Genomic DNA, 16,896 nt, shown 5'->3' with positions numbered 1-16,896 from the left:
AAGAATAAAAAGATAAAAGGTAAATTAAGTCATCATGATTACAACTGCTCTCACCGTTTAAAAAAATCTTTGAAACACCACAATTCCTACTCACGTTGCTTTTCAGAGAGAGGCAGGGAGATTGAGCAACCTTTCTTTTCCAACTCAAGGTGTTTCCCTAAAAGAAGCCCAGGTGAATGGAATATATAGGAGTCATTTCAGCAATACATCATAATTTATTTATAAAAGGTTGCATTCTGGTCAGGGCCCCGTTCCTATCCTTCTGTTCCATATACTATTTCCCACATTAAGCTGCTAAGTAATACAAAAGTAGTGAGAACAGGAATCATGCACACAGCTTACTGTCTACACTGAGGAGAGCTTATATGCCACTGGCTTCATCAACATAACTTTACTAATATAGGAATCTCTTGCCTAGGAAAATAAAAGTTGCAATGAACTTTCCTGTTCATTTCAGCAACTGCCTGAAAGATCCATCAAATCTTCAGTCAAAAGTGTCAAATGACATTTTCAACCCCAAAACAAATTGAACCATTGCCTAAAAATCTTTGTCTTCTTGGCTCCGCCAATCCTAAATCATTATGATTCCTACCTAACTCCAACCAAACAGTCCCCCACTTTAAAAGACCCACTTTACACCAGATTTCAAAGTGAGAACAAAGATACTTGTCTCTTCGTCTGACACACTAGTGCCTTTGTTGAAGTAGTGCTTTCTTTTACAGCATTATTTTTGCCTAGATGTGTGAACTTGTGTTCCCCAGATTTGACTAGTGATTTCCTCCTCATGCTTATTCATAGCACTTTACACCCATTCTGCCCAACACAAATTAAAATGGCTTCCAGCGCCACTGAGGGTAACGGTCTTAGAGTGACCTCTCCATGGGAAGAGTAACTAATGAAGAATAAGTATGTGGAATAGTGTTGGGATAGTGTTGCAGCATGACTTTAAATATGCATATGATCAAAAGTATCTGTGTGATCTCTGTATTCATATTATTGACATGCATTGATAAGAAAATTTTTTATCTGCACATGCACACACCATGTCCCCGCCCTTGTCCCAGGAGCCCAGTGTACCAGAGCCTCAACAAGAAGAACCACCAGCTGAAAATCAGGATCATACACCTGGTCAGAAGAGAGAAGATCAGGGTGCAGCTGAGATTCAAGGTGGTGGGAAGGGAAAGAAAGAATGTCTATGCGTAGGGGGAGGCCTATATGTACATCATGCCTTATGCCATGACCAGTAAGAGGAGGAAAGAAAACAGTAGGAAAGGATCTCAAACATTTGCTGAGGGTTGGCTGGAAACGTGACGGGTATAGTTTGCAGCTTCCTGCAGCCCCTGGATATGATTAATCTTCTCTTTTTCTTCGAGGTGCACTATGTATGCTTGAAAATACAGTGCTTCCTAAATCAGATGAAACCATTTAATTGATTGTATAAAAATGTCCATTATTTCACTAGTTTAACTTGATATTATTAGGATGTTACAGTGAGATCTTCTCAGCCATGGTGTTCACAGTGTTGTAAGCACCCTTTAATAGCATGTTGAGTGCCAAGTTGCCCTACCTTATAACACCCTGAATAAAGCCCATTTGCAAAGGGATGTTAACCTCATTTTATAAATAAAATTGAGGCCGGGTGTGGTGGCTCATGCCTGTAATCCCTGCGCTTTGGGAGGCCAAGATGGCCGGATCATTTGAGGTCAGGAGTTCGAGACCAGCCTGACCAATGTGGTGAAACCCCATCTCTACTAAAAGTACAAAAATTAGCTGGGCATGGTGGCACACACTCGTAATCCCAGCTGCTAAGCAGGCTGCAACAGGAGAATCGCTTGAGCCGGGGCGGCATTGGTTGCAGTGAGCCAAGATTGCACCACTGCACTCCAACCTCGGTGACACAGCGAGACTCCGTCTCCAAAAATAAAAATAAAAATAAATAAGAAAACTGAGAATCAGAGGTTGAGACTTATCAAGAACACTTGACTCATGGAGAAGGAATTCATATTTTGTTCCAAGGTTTGCATTATTCCTGCCATCTGTTTTAGAAAATGTGAATGATTTTGATTAAAAATGCTTAATACTCAAATGTGTCTGTACTATAAGGTAATTCGGTATTGGCTCAGGGCAAAATGCAGTTCAGTGAAGCAAGATAGCAACTCCAGAAAAGAGGCCAATGAATGACAGCCACTGTTTCCTTTGATTTATATTTTGACCGTATGTCTGGTAAAAGCTGGATAATTCAGGACAATGGCCACCCACCAAATATAGGTAACTATATTTGTAGGATTTTGAAGGGGCTTTTAAAAGTTGTTTCAATATTTTTATAATTAGAAAACTCCAAGTATGATAAGATTATCATGAAACAGAAACTGTTTCCTCAACAGACAGCATTTTCAAACTACTCAGAGACAGAATTTGGGCCATGCGTTTTTTTAGCAATTCCCTGTTAAGATGTTTCCAGAATATGACTGTCAACAATGCCCATTAATTTCTTTGCACTTCAGTTCCCGTACTCTCTCTGGAAGACAGTGATTTTGCTGTTATATTTCGTACTTTTTTTCTTAATGACATTCGTGTATGAAAAGCCACATATAGGGCCTTTCGACCTAAGAATAACTTTAATTAAGTTTAACCCCAACATTTTCAAGATACTCAACAGGGGATGAGTGTCAGGACCATAAGATTTTTCATAGGCTCACCAATACATTGATTTAATCCTTCAGAAAATTACATTTAAGTTACGATTAAAATGCTATCCATGAGGCTGTCTTCAGTTTTCCTAGGTAGCTGTGTGTTTATAATACACAATGGTAAAGTATGGGAGATGCAGGTGTGCTGAGACTTATCCTCAGATTGTCATTTAAGATAAGATATCATAATTCAGGAAAACAAAGGTGGGACATCTTTGCATCACATGTATCACCACAGTAGCTTATAGGCTTTTATTGTATAACACTGAGGAAAAGAATAGGATCAGTTCCTTATTTATCATTCCTGTTTGGCTGCTCCAGTCGACATCCTTGGTATTTTTTAGTGCCCTACCTGGAAGCTGATCTCCAGGAGCTGTCTCAGTCAAAGACTGGGGATGAATGCGGAGATGGTCCTGATGTTCAGGGAAATATTCTGCCAAAATCAGAGCAATTTAAAATGCCAGAAGGAGGTATGTTATCCATTAAGATTCAAAAGTACGTGCTTTCTGCTTTCTGTATTCCACAATATTATAGTTTTGATAATAAAAAGAGAGAATATTACTGCCCCCTTAAAAACAGAATTCAAATGCAGACTTTATTTGGAAGGTAGTTCAGACCCCAGAAGCCTGACTGCAAAACTGAAACACTATCAGACACAGACACAAATTGGGTCAAAGCCATATTGATTCATCAAATAGCAAGGCATTTTGTTACTTCTGAGTATAACCAACAGTTAATAATTTTCAGATTATTTTGTAATTTCTGTTTCTTTTTTTTTTTAAATTTATTTATTATTATTATACTTTAAGTTGTAGGGTACATGTGCATAACGTGCAGGTTTGTTACATATGTATACTTGTGCCATGTTGGTGTGCTGCACCCATCAACTCGTCATTTACATCAGGTATAACTCCCAATGCAATCCCTCCCCCCTCCCCATGATAGGCCTTGGTGTGTGATGTTCCCCTTCCTGAGTCCAAGTGATCTCATTGTTCAGTTCCCACCTATGAGTGAGAACATGCGGTGTTTGGTTTTCTGTTCTTGTGATAGTTTGCTAAGAATGATGGTTTCCAGCTGCATCCATGTCCCTACAAAGGACCCAAACTCATCCTTTTTGATGGCTGCATAGTATTCCATGGTGTATATGTGCCACATTTTCTTAATCCAATCGGTCACTGATGGACATTTGGGTTGATTCCAAGTCTTTGCTATTGTGAATAGTGCTGCAATAAACATACGTGTGCATGTGTCTTTATAGCAGCATAATTTATAATCCTTTGGGTATATACCCAGTAATGGGATGGCTGGGTCATATGGTATTTCTAGTTCTAGATCCTTGAGGAATCGCCATACTGTTTTCCATAATGGTTGAACTAGTTTACAATCCCACCAACAGTGTAAAAGTGTTCCTATTTCTCCACATCCTCTCCAGCACCTGTTGTTTCCTGACTTTTTAATGATCGCCATTCTAACTGGTGTGAGATGGTATCTCATTGTGGTTTTGATTTGCATTTCTCTGATGGCCAGTGATGATGAGCATTTTTTCATGTGTCTGTTGGCTGTATGAATGTCTTCTTTTGAGAACTGTCTGTTCATATCCTTTGCCCACTTTTTGATGGGGTTGTTTGTTTTTTTCTTGTAAATTTGTTTGAGTTCTTTGTAGGTTCTGGATATGAGCCCTTTGTCAGATGAGTAGATTGCAAAAATTTTCTCCCATTCTGTAGGTTGCCTGTTCACTCTGATGGTAGTTTCTTTTGCTGTGCAGAAGCTCTTTAGTTTAATGAGATCCCATTTGTCAATTTTGGCTTTTGCTGCCATTGCTTTTGGTGTTTTAGACATGAAGTCTTTGCCCATGCCTATGTCCTGAATGGTACTACCTAGGTTTTCCTCTAGGGTTTTTATGGTATTAGGTCTAACATTTAAGTCTCGAATCCATCTTGAATTAATTTTCGTATAAGGAGTAAGGAAAGGATCCAGTTTCAGCTTTCTACTTATGGCTAGCCAATTTTCCCAGCACCATTTATTAAATAGGGAATCCTTTCCCCATTTCTTGTTTCTCTCAGATTTGTCAAAGATCAGATGGCTGTAGATGTGTGGTATTATTTCTGAGGACTCTGTTCTGTTCCATTGGTCTATGTCTCTGTTTTGGTACCAGTACCATGCTGTTTTGGTTACTGTAGCCTTGTAGTATAGTTTGAAGTCAGGTAGCGTGATGCCTCCAGCTTTGTTCTTTTGACTTAGGATTGTCTTGGAGATGCGGGCTCTTTTTTGGTTCCATATGAACTTTAAAGCAGTTTTTTCCAATTCTGTGAAGAAACTCATTGGTAGCTTGATGGGGATGGCATTGAATCTATAAATTACCTTGGGCAGTATGGCCATTTTCACGATATTGATTCTTCCTATCCATGAGCATGGTATGTTCTTCCATTTGTTTGTGTCCTCTTTTATTTCACTGAGCAGTGGTTTGTAGTTCTCCTTGAAGAGGTCCTTTACATCCCTTGTAAGTTGGATTCCTAGGTATTTTATTCTCTTTGAAGGAATTGTGAATGGAAATTCATTCCTGATTTGGCTCTCTGTTTGTCTGTTACTGGTGTATAAGAATGCTTGTGATTTTTGCACATTAATTTTGTATCCTGAGACTTTGCTGAAGTTGCTTATCAGCTTAAGGAGATTTTGGGCTGAGACGATGGGGTTTTCTAAATATACAATCATGTCATCTGCAAACAGGGACAATTTGACTTCTTCTTTTCCTAACTGAATACCCTTGATTTCTTTCTCTTGCCTAATTGCCCTAGCCAGAACTTCCAACACTATGTTGAATAGGAGTGGTGAGAGAGGGCATCCCTGTCTTGTGCCAGTTTTCAAAGGGAATTTTTCCAGTTTTTGCCCATTCAGTATGATATTGGCTGTGGGTTTGTCATAAATAGCTGTTATTATTTTGAGGTACATTCCATCAATACCGAATTTATTGAGCATTTTTAGCATGAAGGGCTGTTGAATTTTGTCAAAAGCCTTTTCTGCATCTATTGAGATAATCATGTGGTTCTTGTCTTTGGTTCTGTTTATATGCTGGATTATGTTTATTGATTTGCGAATGTTGAACCAGCCTTGCATCCCAGGGATGAAGCCCACTTGATCATGGTGGATAAGCTTTTTGATGTGTTGCTGAATCCGGTTTGCCAGTATTTTATTGAGGATTTTTGCATCGATGTTCATCAGGGATATTGGTCTAAAATTCTCTTTTTTTGTTGTGTCTCTGCCAGGCTTTAAAATAAATGCATTTGTAATACCACTTTGTCCCTGATGGAGATTGTAGTACCAGCTCCAACATAATTTGTGAGATTCTGGACAAATCGCATCAATCCTACACCCATTTTTGCTTTTATTGAAAATAGTGAATGCACATCAGTTAGACTAAAATCCATTTCAGTGCTGATTTCTGCATGCTCTGGTTCTGTTGGAGAGAATACACAGATAGTCTGATTTTCATGATTTGTTTATCATAACAATCAGCTTTAGTCCAATTAAAATGTCTGAGTTGAGATTTCATTGCTCCTAAGAAAATGGGCAGGCACTCTGCTTGATGCTTGTTTTCCCGTATGGAGATCTTCATGAATGTTCTTGGATTTTGTCAAATCCTAAATTCTGTCAGGCTCTTAAACAATGATTGCATTTTTTTTTTTTTTTTTCAGAAGGGGTCTCACTCTGTCGCCCAGGATAGAGTGCAGTGGTCCCATCTCGGTTCACTGCGACTTCTACCTCCTGGGTTCAAGCAATTCTCATGCCTCAGCCTCCCTTGTATTTGGAATTACTGGTGCCTACCACCACACCAACCAATTTTTTTATTTTTAGTAGAGACGAGGTTTCACCATGTTGGTCAGGCTGGGCTCGAATTCCTGACCTCAAGTGACCCACCTGCCTCGGCCTCCCAAAATGTTGGGAGTGATTACAGGGGTGAACCTCCTCCCTCGCCGGACCCAATGATTACATTTTAAAGTCTTCCCGCAGTGAAGCCTTGAATGACTGAGTAATAAAATCGATAGAGACAGTCAGGTTTTTGTGGCCCATGAAGCAGGGAGCACGCATGTAGGTTAGTCATGCTCAAGGTGGTTGTAAGATGCCTGTGCTAAGCATGCTCCCTGCCATCCTGTCAGTCTTCATGATCTACTGTGTGTAGATTGAAGAATCAGAGGTTATGTATTACAGGTTTCTGTCTTGAGTCATCAGATGATATGATTTAAAGTTCAAAGTCTATAACGTACTAAGTCCTGAGTATTCCACATACGTATTTTTCACACATATTTTCCAAGTTGCCGACTTAATTAGAAGAACTTCTGAATTTAAAGGAAGCACTACACGTATAGGGGAGAAACCATCTAAATGTTTTTACTCCACGCTGCTGAACCACTCCATTCTACTATTTACATTAAAAGATAGCTTGTAGACGATTTCCAGGAGCCTATCGAACAAGTCTGAATTGTATTCTTAGGAGAGTCATAGCATTATATGCATATCCTATTAAAATAGACAGCAAATTACATGATACAAGAAAAAAAATACTAAGAAATAAAAAAAAGAGTCACAAAAGAAACTTAAGGGGAAAGGAAACAGGCAGTAAATGAAAGGTACAAATCATTAACAAAAGTAAAACTAATCCAAAAGTAATAAATTTAATAGATCGTTCTTTTGCGAAATATCTAGGAAGAGAGCATCCAGTAGCTTAAACAGTCTTGAGGAAAATGGAAAAAGCACAACACGGAATATGAACAAGACAGAGATATTGAATGTAGGGCATAATTGACAGGGAATACATTCTTAAACACTAATATTTTCAGAGTATGGATGAAATGGTTGACATGCTAGGAACACCTACATTATTTAATGTATCCCTTTAATACCTAAATATCTGAACATCACAAAGTGTGCATGAGCTTGTGAAATTTGCTGGTCGTCCCTCAAAACAGTCACTTTTAGAAGCAAATATTTAGCTTTTCCAGATGCCTTACTCTCCGTTTTCCTTTCCCTCTCTATTTTTTTTTCTGCCACACTGGTTATGATGTATAACTCTTTCACGTTTTATTATCAATAATGATCCTGATACTTTAAAACTTATATGACCATTTAATTAATTATAGAAATGGGAATACATTCCGGTGATTAAAGTGTCATTATTCATATCGTCATGAGGACTATATGTGAAAGCTGGATGCAAATGTTTATGTTAAAAAAAAAAAAACACAGAAGGGTAACCTAGCCCAAAGCAATATTGTTGCACTTCTGTACAATAGAGAAAAAACAAATGCAATACTGGCCTTTCTATTAATTTCACTTATGTATTTCCTAATGTGACATTAACTGTTTTCTCAAAAGATAATTTTCAGACTTTTTGCAGGAGCCTATTGAGCATCAAGACCATAGTTTCAAGCCAAAACATTAAATTATACATTTTTCACAAATTCCTTCTGTTGCTTAGGTATTTTTACGTCTTGGTCGTGTTTTGAGTAAAACTCTACATAATGGTTGCTATCTACTTTAAATAGGTCCATAATGGTTGCGATCTACTTTAAATAGGTCCACTTTAAATAGGTCCTTTTAAATAAGTCTACTTGATTTAATGTGTTCTGACCTTGGACTGTCTTTTGGTTTCCTTCTAGCACTAAAAGCAGGGTGTGGTTAAAAAGTGTTGCTAATATGTACCCTTGGAAGTGTATTTTCAAAGTCATTGAATGTTAGCTGTAGGGTGACCCTGAGGCTTCTGGTTTTTGTCCATTGTATGAAAGTAAACGTTGGTGTCTTCTGCATACCTTTAATTTCATCTAAGTACAGTTTTGCTAGTAATGTTCCCTCCTGTTATGTTTCCATTGCAGGGGAAGGGCAACCACAGGTTTAAATGAAGACAAGCTGACAGAGTACAAACTGAATGTATCTGAGATACTTGACTTTAAAAATCTCAATAAAGTCTTACAGTTTTCTTCAAAGAGGTCTTGCACATCTTTTGTTCATTTATAGTCACATATAAGACACTATTGGAAATTGTACCCAGGTGCAACAGCTCATACCTGTAATCCCAGGACACTGGGATGCCGAAGCATGAGGATGGCTTGAGCTTGGGAAATTGAGACGTGTCTAGGCAACATGGTGAAACCCTCTGTCTACAAAAATAAATGAATGCATGCATGAATGTATGCATGTATGTATGTAGATGTATACTCCAGCTACTCTGAATGAATGTATGAATGTATGTTTGTAGGTGTATACTCCAGCTACTCTGGAGGCTGAGGTGGGAGGTTCCCTTGAGCCTAGGAGGTCGAGGATGCAGATAGCCATTTTCACGCCACTGCAACTGCAGCCTGGGTGACTGAGACTGTTTTAATAAAAAATAGTATCATTTTTGGAAGATGGGCGAATAGGAACAGCTCCGATCTGCAGCTCCCAGCGAGACTGACGCAGAAGATGGGTGATTTATGCATCTCCAACTGAGGTACCTGGTTCCTCTCATTGGGACTGGTTGGACAGTGGGTGCAGTCCACGGAGGGCGAGCCGAAGCAGGGCAGGGCGTAGCCTCACCCGGGAAGCACAAGGGGCCAGGGGATTTCCCTTTACTAGCCAAGGGAAGCTGTGACAGTCTGTACTTGTGCTTTTCCCACAGTCTTCAAAGCCGGCAGACCAGGAAATTCCCTCCTGTGCCTGGCTGGTCGGGTCCCACACCCACGGAGCCTTGCTCACCGCTAGCGCAGCAGTCTGAGATCGACCTGCAATGCTGCAGCTTGGCAAGGGGAGGGGTGTCCGCCATTGCTGAGGCTTGAGTAGGCGGTTTTGTGTTCACAGTGTAAACAAGGAGGCTGGGAAGCTGGAACTGGGCATACCCACCACAGCTCAGCAAGGCCTACTGCCTCTCTAGATTCCACCTCTGTGGGCAGGGCATATCAGAACAAAAGGCAGCAGACAGCTTCCGCAGACCAAACGTCCCCGTCTGACAGCTCTGAATAGAGCAGTGGTTCTCCCAGCATGGCACTCGAGCTCTGAGAACGGACAGACTGCCTCCTCAAGTGGGTCCCTGGCCCTCGTGTAGGCTGACTGGGAGCCCCCAGTAGGTGCCAACAGATACTTCATACAGGTGGGTGGCCCTCTGGGACCAAGCTTCCAGAGGAAGGATCAGGCAGCCATATATGCTGCTCTGCAGCCTCCCCTGGTGATACCCAGGCAAACAGGGTCTAGAGTGGATGTCCAGCAAACTCCAACAGACCTGCAGCTGAGGGTCCTGACTGTTAGAAGGAAAACTAAGGAACAGAAAGGAATAACATAAACATCAACAAAAAGCACATCCACACCAAAACCCCATCTGTAGGTCACCAACATCAAAGACCAAAGGTAGATAAAACCACAAAGATGTGGAGAAACCAGAGCAGAAAAGCTGACAACTCCAGAAACCAGAGTGCTTCTTCTCCTACAAAGGATCGCAGCTCCTCGCCAGCAAAGGAACAAAACTGGATGGAGAATGCGTTTGACCAGTTGACAGAAGAAGGCTTCAAAATGTCGGTAAGTTCAAAAGGCTTCAAAAGTTCTCTAAACTAAAGGAGCATGTTCTAACCCATCACAAGGAAGCTAAAAACCTTGAAACAAGGTTAGACGACTGGCTAACTAGAATAAACAGTGTTAAGAAGACCTTAAATGACCTGATGGAGCTGAAAACCACAGCACGAGAACTTCTTGATGCATGCACAAGCTTCAGTACAGATTCGATCAAGTGGAAGAAAGGATATCAGTGATTGGAGATTAAATTAATGAACTCAACAAGACAAGATTAGAGAAAAAAGAGTGAAAAGAAATGAACAAAGCCTCCAAGAAATATGGGACTATGTGAAAAGACCAAATGTACGTTGGATTGGTGTTACTGAACGTGACGGGGAGAATGGATCCAAGTTAGAAAACACTCTTCAGGATATTATCCAGGAGAACTTCCCCAACCTAGGAAGGCAGGCCAACATTCAAATTCAGGAAATACAGAGAACACCACAAAGATACTCCTTGAGAAGAGCAACCCCAAGACACATAATTGTCAGATTCACCAAGGTTGAAATGAAGGAAAAAATGTTAAGGGCAGCCAGACAGAAAAGTCGGGTTACCCACAAAGGGAGGCCCATCAGACTAGCAGCGAATCTCTTGGCAGAAACCATACAAGCCAGAAGAGAGTGGGGGCCAATATTCAACATTCTTAAAGTAAAGAATTTTCCACCCAGAATCTCATATCCAGCCAAACTAAGATTCACAAGTGTAGGAGAAATAAAATCCTTTACAGACAAGCAAATGCTGAGAGATTTTGTCACCATCAGGCCTGCCTTACAAGAGCTCCTGAAGGAAGCACTAAACATGGAAAGGAACAACCAGTACCAGCCACTGCAAAAAACATACCAAATTGTAAAGTCCATCGATGCTATGAAGAAACTGCATCAATGAACGGGCAAAACAACCAGCTGACATCACAACGACAGGATCAAATTCACAAACAAGAATATTAACCTTAAATGTAAGTGGGCTAAATGCCCCAATTAAAAGACACAGACTGGTAAGTTGGGTAAGAGTCAAGACCCATCAGTGTGCTGTATTCACGAGACCTATCTCACGTGCAAGACACACATAGGCTCAAAATAAAGGGATGGAGGAAGATCTACCAAGCAAATGGAAAGCAAAAAAAAAAAAAAAAAAAAAAAAGAAAAAAAAAAAAAAAAGAAAAAAAGCAGGGGTTGCCATCCCAGTCTCTGATAAAACAGGCTTTAAACCAACAAAGATCAAAAGAGACAAAGAAGGCCATTACATAATGGTAAAGGGATCAATTCAACCAGAAGAGCTAACTATCCTAAATATATATGCACCCAATACAGGAACACCCAGATTCATAAAGCAAGACCTTAGAGGCCTATGAAGAGACTTAGACTCCCTGGAAAACATTTTGAAGAAACATGAAAGCACGCTGAAATAAGTGGAGAGACACACAACGTTAATGGATCCCAAGACTCAAGATTGTCAATGTGTCAGTTTCTCCCAAATAATCTATACATTCAATGTAAACCCAGTTAAAACACTTGCAGCCTCTTGTTTCTATAAATTGACAAGCTGACTTCAAAATTTATATGGGAAAGCAAAGGGACTAGAATAGCCTAACAATGTTATAAAGGGCAAATAATATTGGAGTACTCACATTACCTGATTTCAAAATGCATTTGACAACTATGCTAATCAAGACACTGTGATATTGGCAGAAGAAAAGGCACGAGAGTCCGAAGGTAGATCTATATATGCAAGTTAAATGGATTTTTCCATACAGTGCCAAGATAATTCAGTAGGGAAGGATGTTTTATTCCAGGAATGGTGCTGGAACAATTGGACACTGATATGCAAACAAATAAACCTCAACCTTTGCCTCACACCATATACAAAAGTGAACTCAAAATACATCACAGAACTCAATGTAAAAGCTACTGCTACAACACTTGTAGAAGAAAATGTAAAGGAATCTGCAGCATCTTGTAAGACAAAGATAGACAGGATACAAAAAGCACTAACTATGAAATAGTACATGCATACATTTTTAAAATTCTATATAATTATGTGCTACCCTTATCCAGTGACTACTTACTTGCCCAAGAATTATACAAATGACATGAAGAGGTCACTAGAGTTCTAATTTCCTAGAAAGTTTTCATTCAAATTCTCCATACAAGCTCATGAAGATAAAACCCCAGCTTTGAATTTAGGCTTTAGAATAGCCCCATGAGGAGCATTGATTATTCATTTTTCGAAGAAAAGTATGCCCTCCTGCCAGCCACACAGACTCATTTCTTGAGTCCCGAAAGAGCTGAAGTGATAACAGAAGGATCATCCAAGGGGTCAAAGGTATTCATGACATAGTCTCTCTGGATCATGTTCCAGGGAAATGTGGACACAGCAACAATCTTGGCGAAAATAACAGCTAGAATTGATTGGAAATTTATGATATGGCTGGCAATGTCCTGACAAGTGTACATGTCTTAATATACGCAATGCTCTAAACTACCCCAAGAAATAGATGACATTACCAGTAGTATTTCCATGATACTACTGGAGAAAGGAGGCACAGAGATGTTAAGGAACTTTCTCAGTGTCACCCAGCAGTGAGTGGTGGAGCCAAAGGCCACAGGCATGGCAAAAACTCTACTGAGCTGCATATTTGTGTAATCAAGAGTAAGATCCAAAGGCTACTGCAAAACCTTAGAATTTTAGGGCATAAAACTGCACAGGCAAAAGACATTTGATTTCTTCAGAAATATTTAAGAGATGGAGACTTGAAAGGACTGGTCTGGGTATCATTTGGAGATGGTATCCTGAGAGCGTCATTAGAATAACAGCCAGCATGTGAGTGCTGGTCTCCTTACCTGAAGGTCTTGAGTTCGTCCATCAGAGAAGGCACCAAACGTGTCTCTTCTACACTTTTACGAAGGAGAAAGAGGTGTGTAGCTGGGAAATGAGACTATTCCCCTGCTCTAGTAGTTCTCAGACAAGTTTCCATGAAAGTTAGACTCCAAGATCTGTTAAAAGTGCAGATTCCAGGAATCATACCCAGGGAAGCTCATTTAGTGTGGCCACAACTGTGTCCTAGGATTTGGAAATTTACTTCCCAGCCTAGGGAACTTTCAGAAACTTTCTTAAATCCCTCAGGTAGCAGGACTCTCTGGAATATACCCAGAAAAATATTCCCAGGACAGACATGAGATTGAGAAGGGCGACCTCAGCACATAGGAACACAGGACATGATGAACGCAGTGTGAGACTCACCATAAGGGTAAGGCAGTGTATCTTATGAGAAGACCTCACAAACCTTATTGGCCTTTCTCCCAGAAGACCTCAGTTTACCTCAGTTCCCTGCTCCTCATGGGTGGTGAATAGAGTTGTGTCAAGAAATGACCTTTTAGATCCCAAAAAGGCATGGGCTCCTCTCAGGAACCATTGAACACATAGGATGGGGCATGATGCAAGCTATTTTCCCCCTCCCACCAGCCTTTGTTTCCTTCTTGCACCATCATGTGCTTCCACGGGAGCCTAGAGCAATGACACGATGTAGGGCCAATGTCTTCGCTTTTTAGGAGACAGGTCCCTCGCCTGAGGAGTGCGTTTCCCCTCTCCTCCTTTCAACTGTCCTTCTCCTGATCTCAGCTGTCCTTCTCCTGATCTCATCTGCCATCCCACAGCAGACAGGTGTCCCTGGTAGCCTGACTACCTAGCCTGGCCCCTTCCTCCTGTGTCCCCACCTGGAGAGGGCTGTCCTCACCAAGGGGAAGGACACTGGTCCTAGGATCCCAGAGACATGCCTACCATAGAACCATCCTGAGCATCAATGTCCCATGGCAGTGCTTGACCTATGAAACAAAGCTTCACCACACACCCCAGCTGGCCATGAAATACATTCTTTCTTTTTTGTCTTATTTGAGACAGAGTCTCACTGTGTTGCTCAGCCTAGAGTGCAGTGGAGAAATCGTGGCTCACTGTAGCCTTGACCTCCCAGACTCAAGCAATCTTTCCATCTGAGCCTCCCAAGTAGATGGAACTACATGCACGGTCCACCATGCCTGGGTATATTTTTAAAATTTTTTTTAAAGATGGGGTCTCCCTCTGTTGTCCAGGCTGGTCTTGAACCCCGGGGCTGAAGCAATCCTCACAACTGGATGAACCAACGTGCTGAGATTTGAGGTCTGAGCCACCTCACCTTGCCGTGAACCATTTTCTTATCACAGAAAGCAAGACAGAGGAGGAAGGTTCCTGCAACTCCTCCTGGGGAACACTGTGTCCTTGCCCTTGCTACCGAGCTGTTTCCTCTGTACTGACTGTGACATTGCTATGTTTTTGATGTAAATAAGAAGTTTAAGGGTACTCCTTTGCATTCCTAAACTTGTGGTTTATAGCCAGAACATCATTGCCCATCTTGGGGCATTTTGGAAATTTCTGAGGGTAGCTGTGGTTGTTGGAATTATTCTCAGAGGTTACTGGCATTTGGGGATTAAGTTTACGGGGAGGCACAGTTCTTTTTCCTGAGTCTCAAATAAACTGGATTTTCCATACATGTCACTTCCCTGTAAACTGAGGGATACTTGTATATTGCTTCATCTGGGGACTTATACAGACCTATTGACTGCTTTGAAAAATGACATCACTGCAGGGCATTTCATTCTTGGATTCCACTCTGATATGACATTCCAATATCAGTGTGCTTTGCATCTATGCATGCCTGGGAAAAACAGAATGAGGGAAATACAGCTTGTCTACCAACAGTATCTTTTCCAAGATAAGTTGTTAGTTGTTGGGGAAAATGAAGCGGGAGATGTTCCCAGTGTAATCTCCCTTGAGTTGGTGAACACACCAGCTATGCTCTTTGCTGTTACTGCACTGAAAGTTCTCTTTGCAGGTGTATCTCCCTCACCAGGTTCCCAGGTCCTTCGTGAGAGGTTGAAAATTTACCCAGTAGACCCCTATGTCTTAAGGATGGAACAGAGGACCTCACAGGCAGAAGGAGGGTAGGGAACACTTGTGGAATTGTAGTGATCTCTACATGGTTGGATGACCAAACCCAGAGTAACAGTGATGAGCCACATGGATGTCAGTCTGCAGAGGGTGGGAGGGGAACGCCACAGGCGTCTGCCTTAGGAGCCCTGCAGCAGAGTGAGACCAACTTGCAGTACTGATCTCAGTGATGCCCTTTAAGGGTCCCAGATGTAAGCAGCCTATTGGTTAGGGCTCCTCTGTGTGTGTGGATGTTGAGGGGAGTGAGTGCAGAGATGAGAGAGAGAGAGAGAGAGAGAGAGAGAGAGAGAGAGATGAGATTTTGAGAAATTGCCTCAGGCAACTATGGGAGCTGGAAAGTGCAAAGCTTGCAGAGCAGGATGACATGCTGCAGTCCCATGGCAGAGGTGATGTGATAGCTCAAATTTAAGGGCAGTGTGGAGGCAGAGGTTTTTCATCTTGTGGAGGACCCCAGTCTTTCTTTGAAGGCCTCCAAGTGACTGGATGAGGCTCAAACACATTGTGGAGGACAATTAGCTTTACTCAAAGTCTGCTGATTTAAATGTTACTCTCAGATCAGAACACCCCTTCAGAGAGACAGCTACATTGATTAAAGTGAAGAATTTACTGCATAGTGTAGCCTGGTAAAGTTGACACATCAAATTTCCTATCATAGCCATCGTACCCAAAAGCTATTAATGATGAATGTCTATCTTAGATAGGCAGGGGACTTCCTAGCTAAGATTCGGCATTAACCACTTTTGTCCAGTCCAAGCCACCATTTCAGGCTCAGCTCAACTCTGGCCAGTAAGCTGTAGCAGACATGAATGCCTTCCAGGGCTCAGGCAGGGTTCGGATAGTCAGGGGACACATGCAAGTGCATTTCCAGAGGGCACACGTGATACCCCTGGGCACCAACAGTTTACCCTTGTGAGGGCACCCCTCCAGGACGTACATTAGTCAGGCAGAAGTTGGCCAAGGCCCCAACATGGCCTCCTTTTGTGAGACCTTTCCCTCTAGGGTTCCTCGTCCAGTCCAAACAATGCATCTGCATCTTTGGCTTAGGGGAACTGTCAGAAGGCAGTCAGTTGAGTGTAGTCATTGACACCAGTACTTCATCTTCACAAGCATGAATGACTTCCATAGGTCTTCTGTGTTGAGGAGCTGGATTGCCCCTCCTGTCCCAGCTGATGTCACAGCTCTGTCAGGTATGATCCTAAGCTGAGTATTCAGTGCGGTTTCAACATTGGTCTTAGGGTACAGCTGTGGGTTCCTCACAGAAAAAGAGCCTCTCCATCTGTGCTGTCTGTCATTGAGTACCTCTGATTCACTGTCATACTGTGGGACTAGGGACATGGTGCTGACACAATGGTGATCTTGCTTTTGCTGTGTCTGCAAGCAATCAGTCACTTGAATCCATTTGAGCTTACTGTCTTCTTACCGGCCAAATCTATGGATATGTGAGAAGCCAGACTAACAACTGTATTGGTGGTCCTTGTGGCCCTGTTAGCCACCATGGGGCTGCCTATGGACTGCCTGAGCAATTGACACACAATTGTACTGAATTGTGTGGGGTTGCCTGACCAGAATGCTGACTTATTCCTCATGGCATCACACAGAGCAAGGAGCACAGTTTTCAGCACATACTACTGACTTAGGATTTTCCTTGTCACAG

The 16,896-nt window shown here is 41.7% G+C and overlaps 1 protein-coding gene across 1 annotated transcript; it reads left to right on the top strand.

Moving 5' to 3' along the window:
• Positions 1-1,043: 1,043 nt before the first annotated feature.
• LOC698799 (X antigen family member 5-like) lies at positions 1,044-8,580 on the top strand. The gene is made up of 3 exons (XM_015129277.2): positions 1,044-1,167; positions 3,035-3,160; positions 8,558-8,580. The coding sequence occupies exons 1-3, from the start codon at positions 1,044-1,046 to the stop codon at positions 8,578-8,580; spliced, it is 273 nt and encodes a 90-aa protein (XP_014984763.2).
• Positions 8,581-16,896: the final 8,316 nt, after the last annotated feature.

This window comes from Macaca mulatta, chromosome X, assembly GCF_049350105.2.
Source record: "Macaca mulatta isolate MMU2019108-1 chromosome X, T2T-MMU8v2.0, whole genome shotgun sequence".
Lineage (NCBI taxonomy): Eukaryota > Metazoa > Chordata > Mammalia > Primates > Cercopithecidae > Macaca > Macaca mulatta.
This window is presented reverse-complemented; position numbering and strand designations above follow the sequence as displayed.

What these genes read in the sequence shown, in the direction of transcription:
- LOC698799 (XM_015129277.2), top strand. Translation starts at nt 1,044, where the DNA reads ATGTCCCCGCCCTTGTCCCAGGAGCCCAGTGTACCAGAGCCTCAACAA. An exon ending in GGGTGCAGCTGAGATTCAAG is followed by an intron (nt 1,168 to 3,034) that starts GTGGTGGGAAGG and finishes GGTATTTTTTAG; the next exon opens with TGCCCTACCTGGAAGCTGAT. An exon ending in ATTTAAAATGCCAGAAGGAG is followed by an intron (nt 3,161 to 8,557) that starts GTATGTTATCCA and finishes TTTCCATTGCAG; the next exon opens with GGGAAGGGCAACCACAGGTT.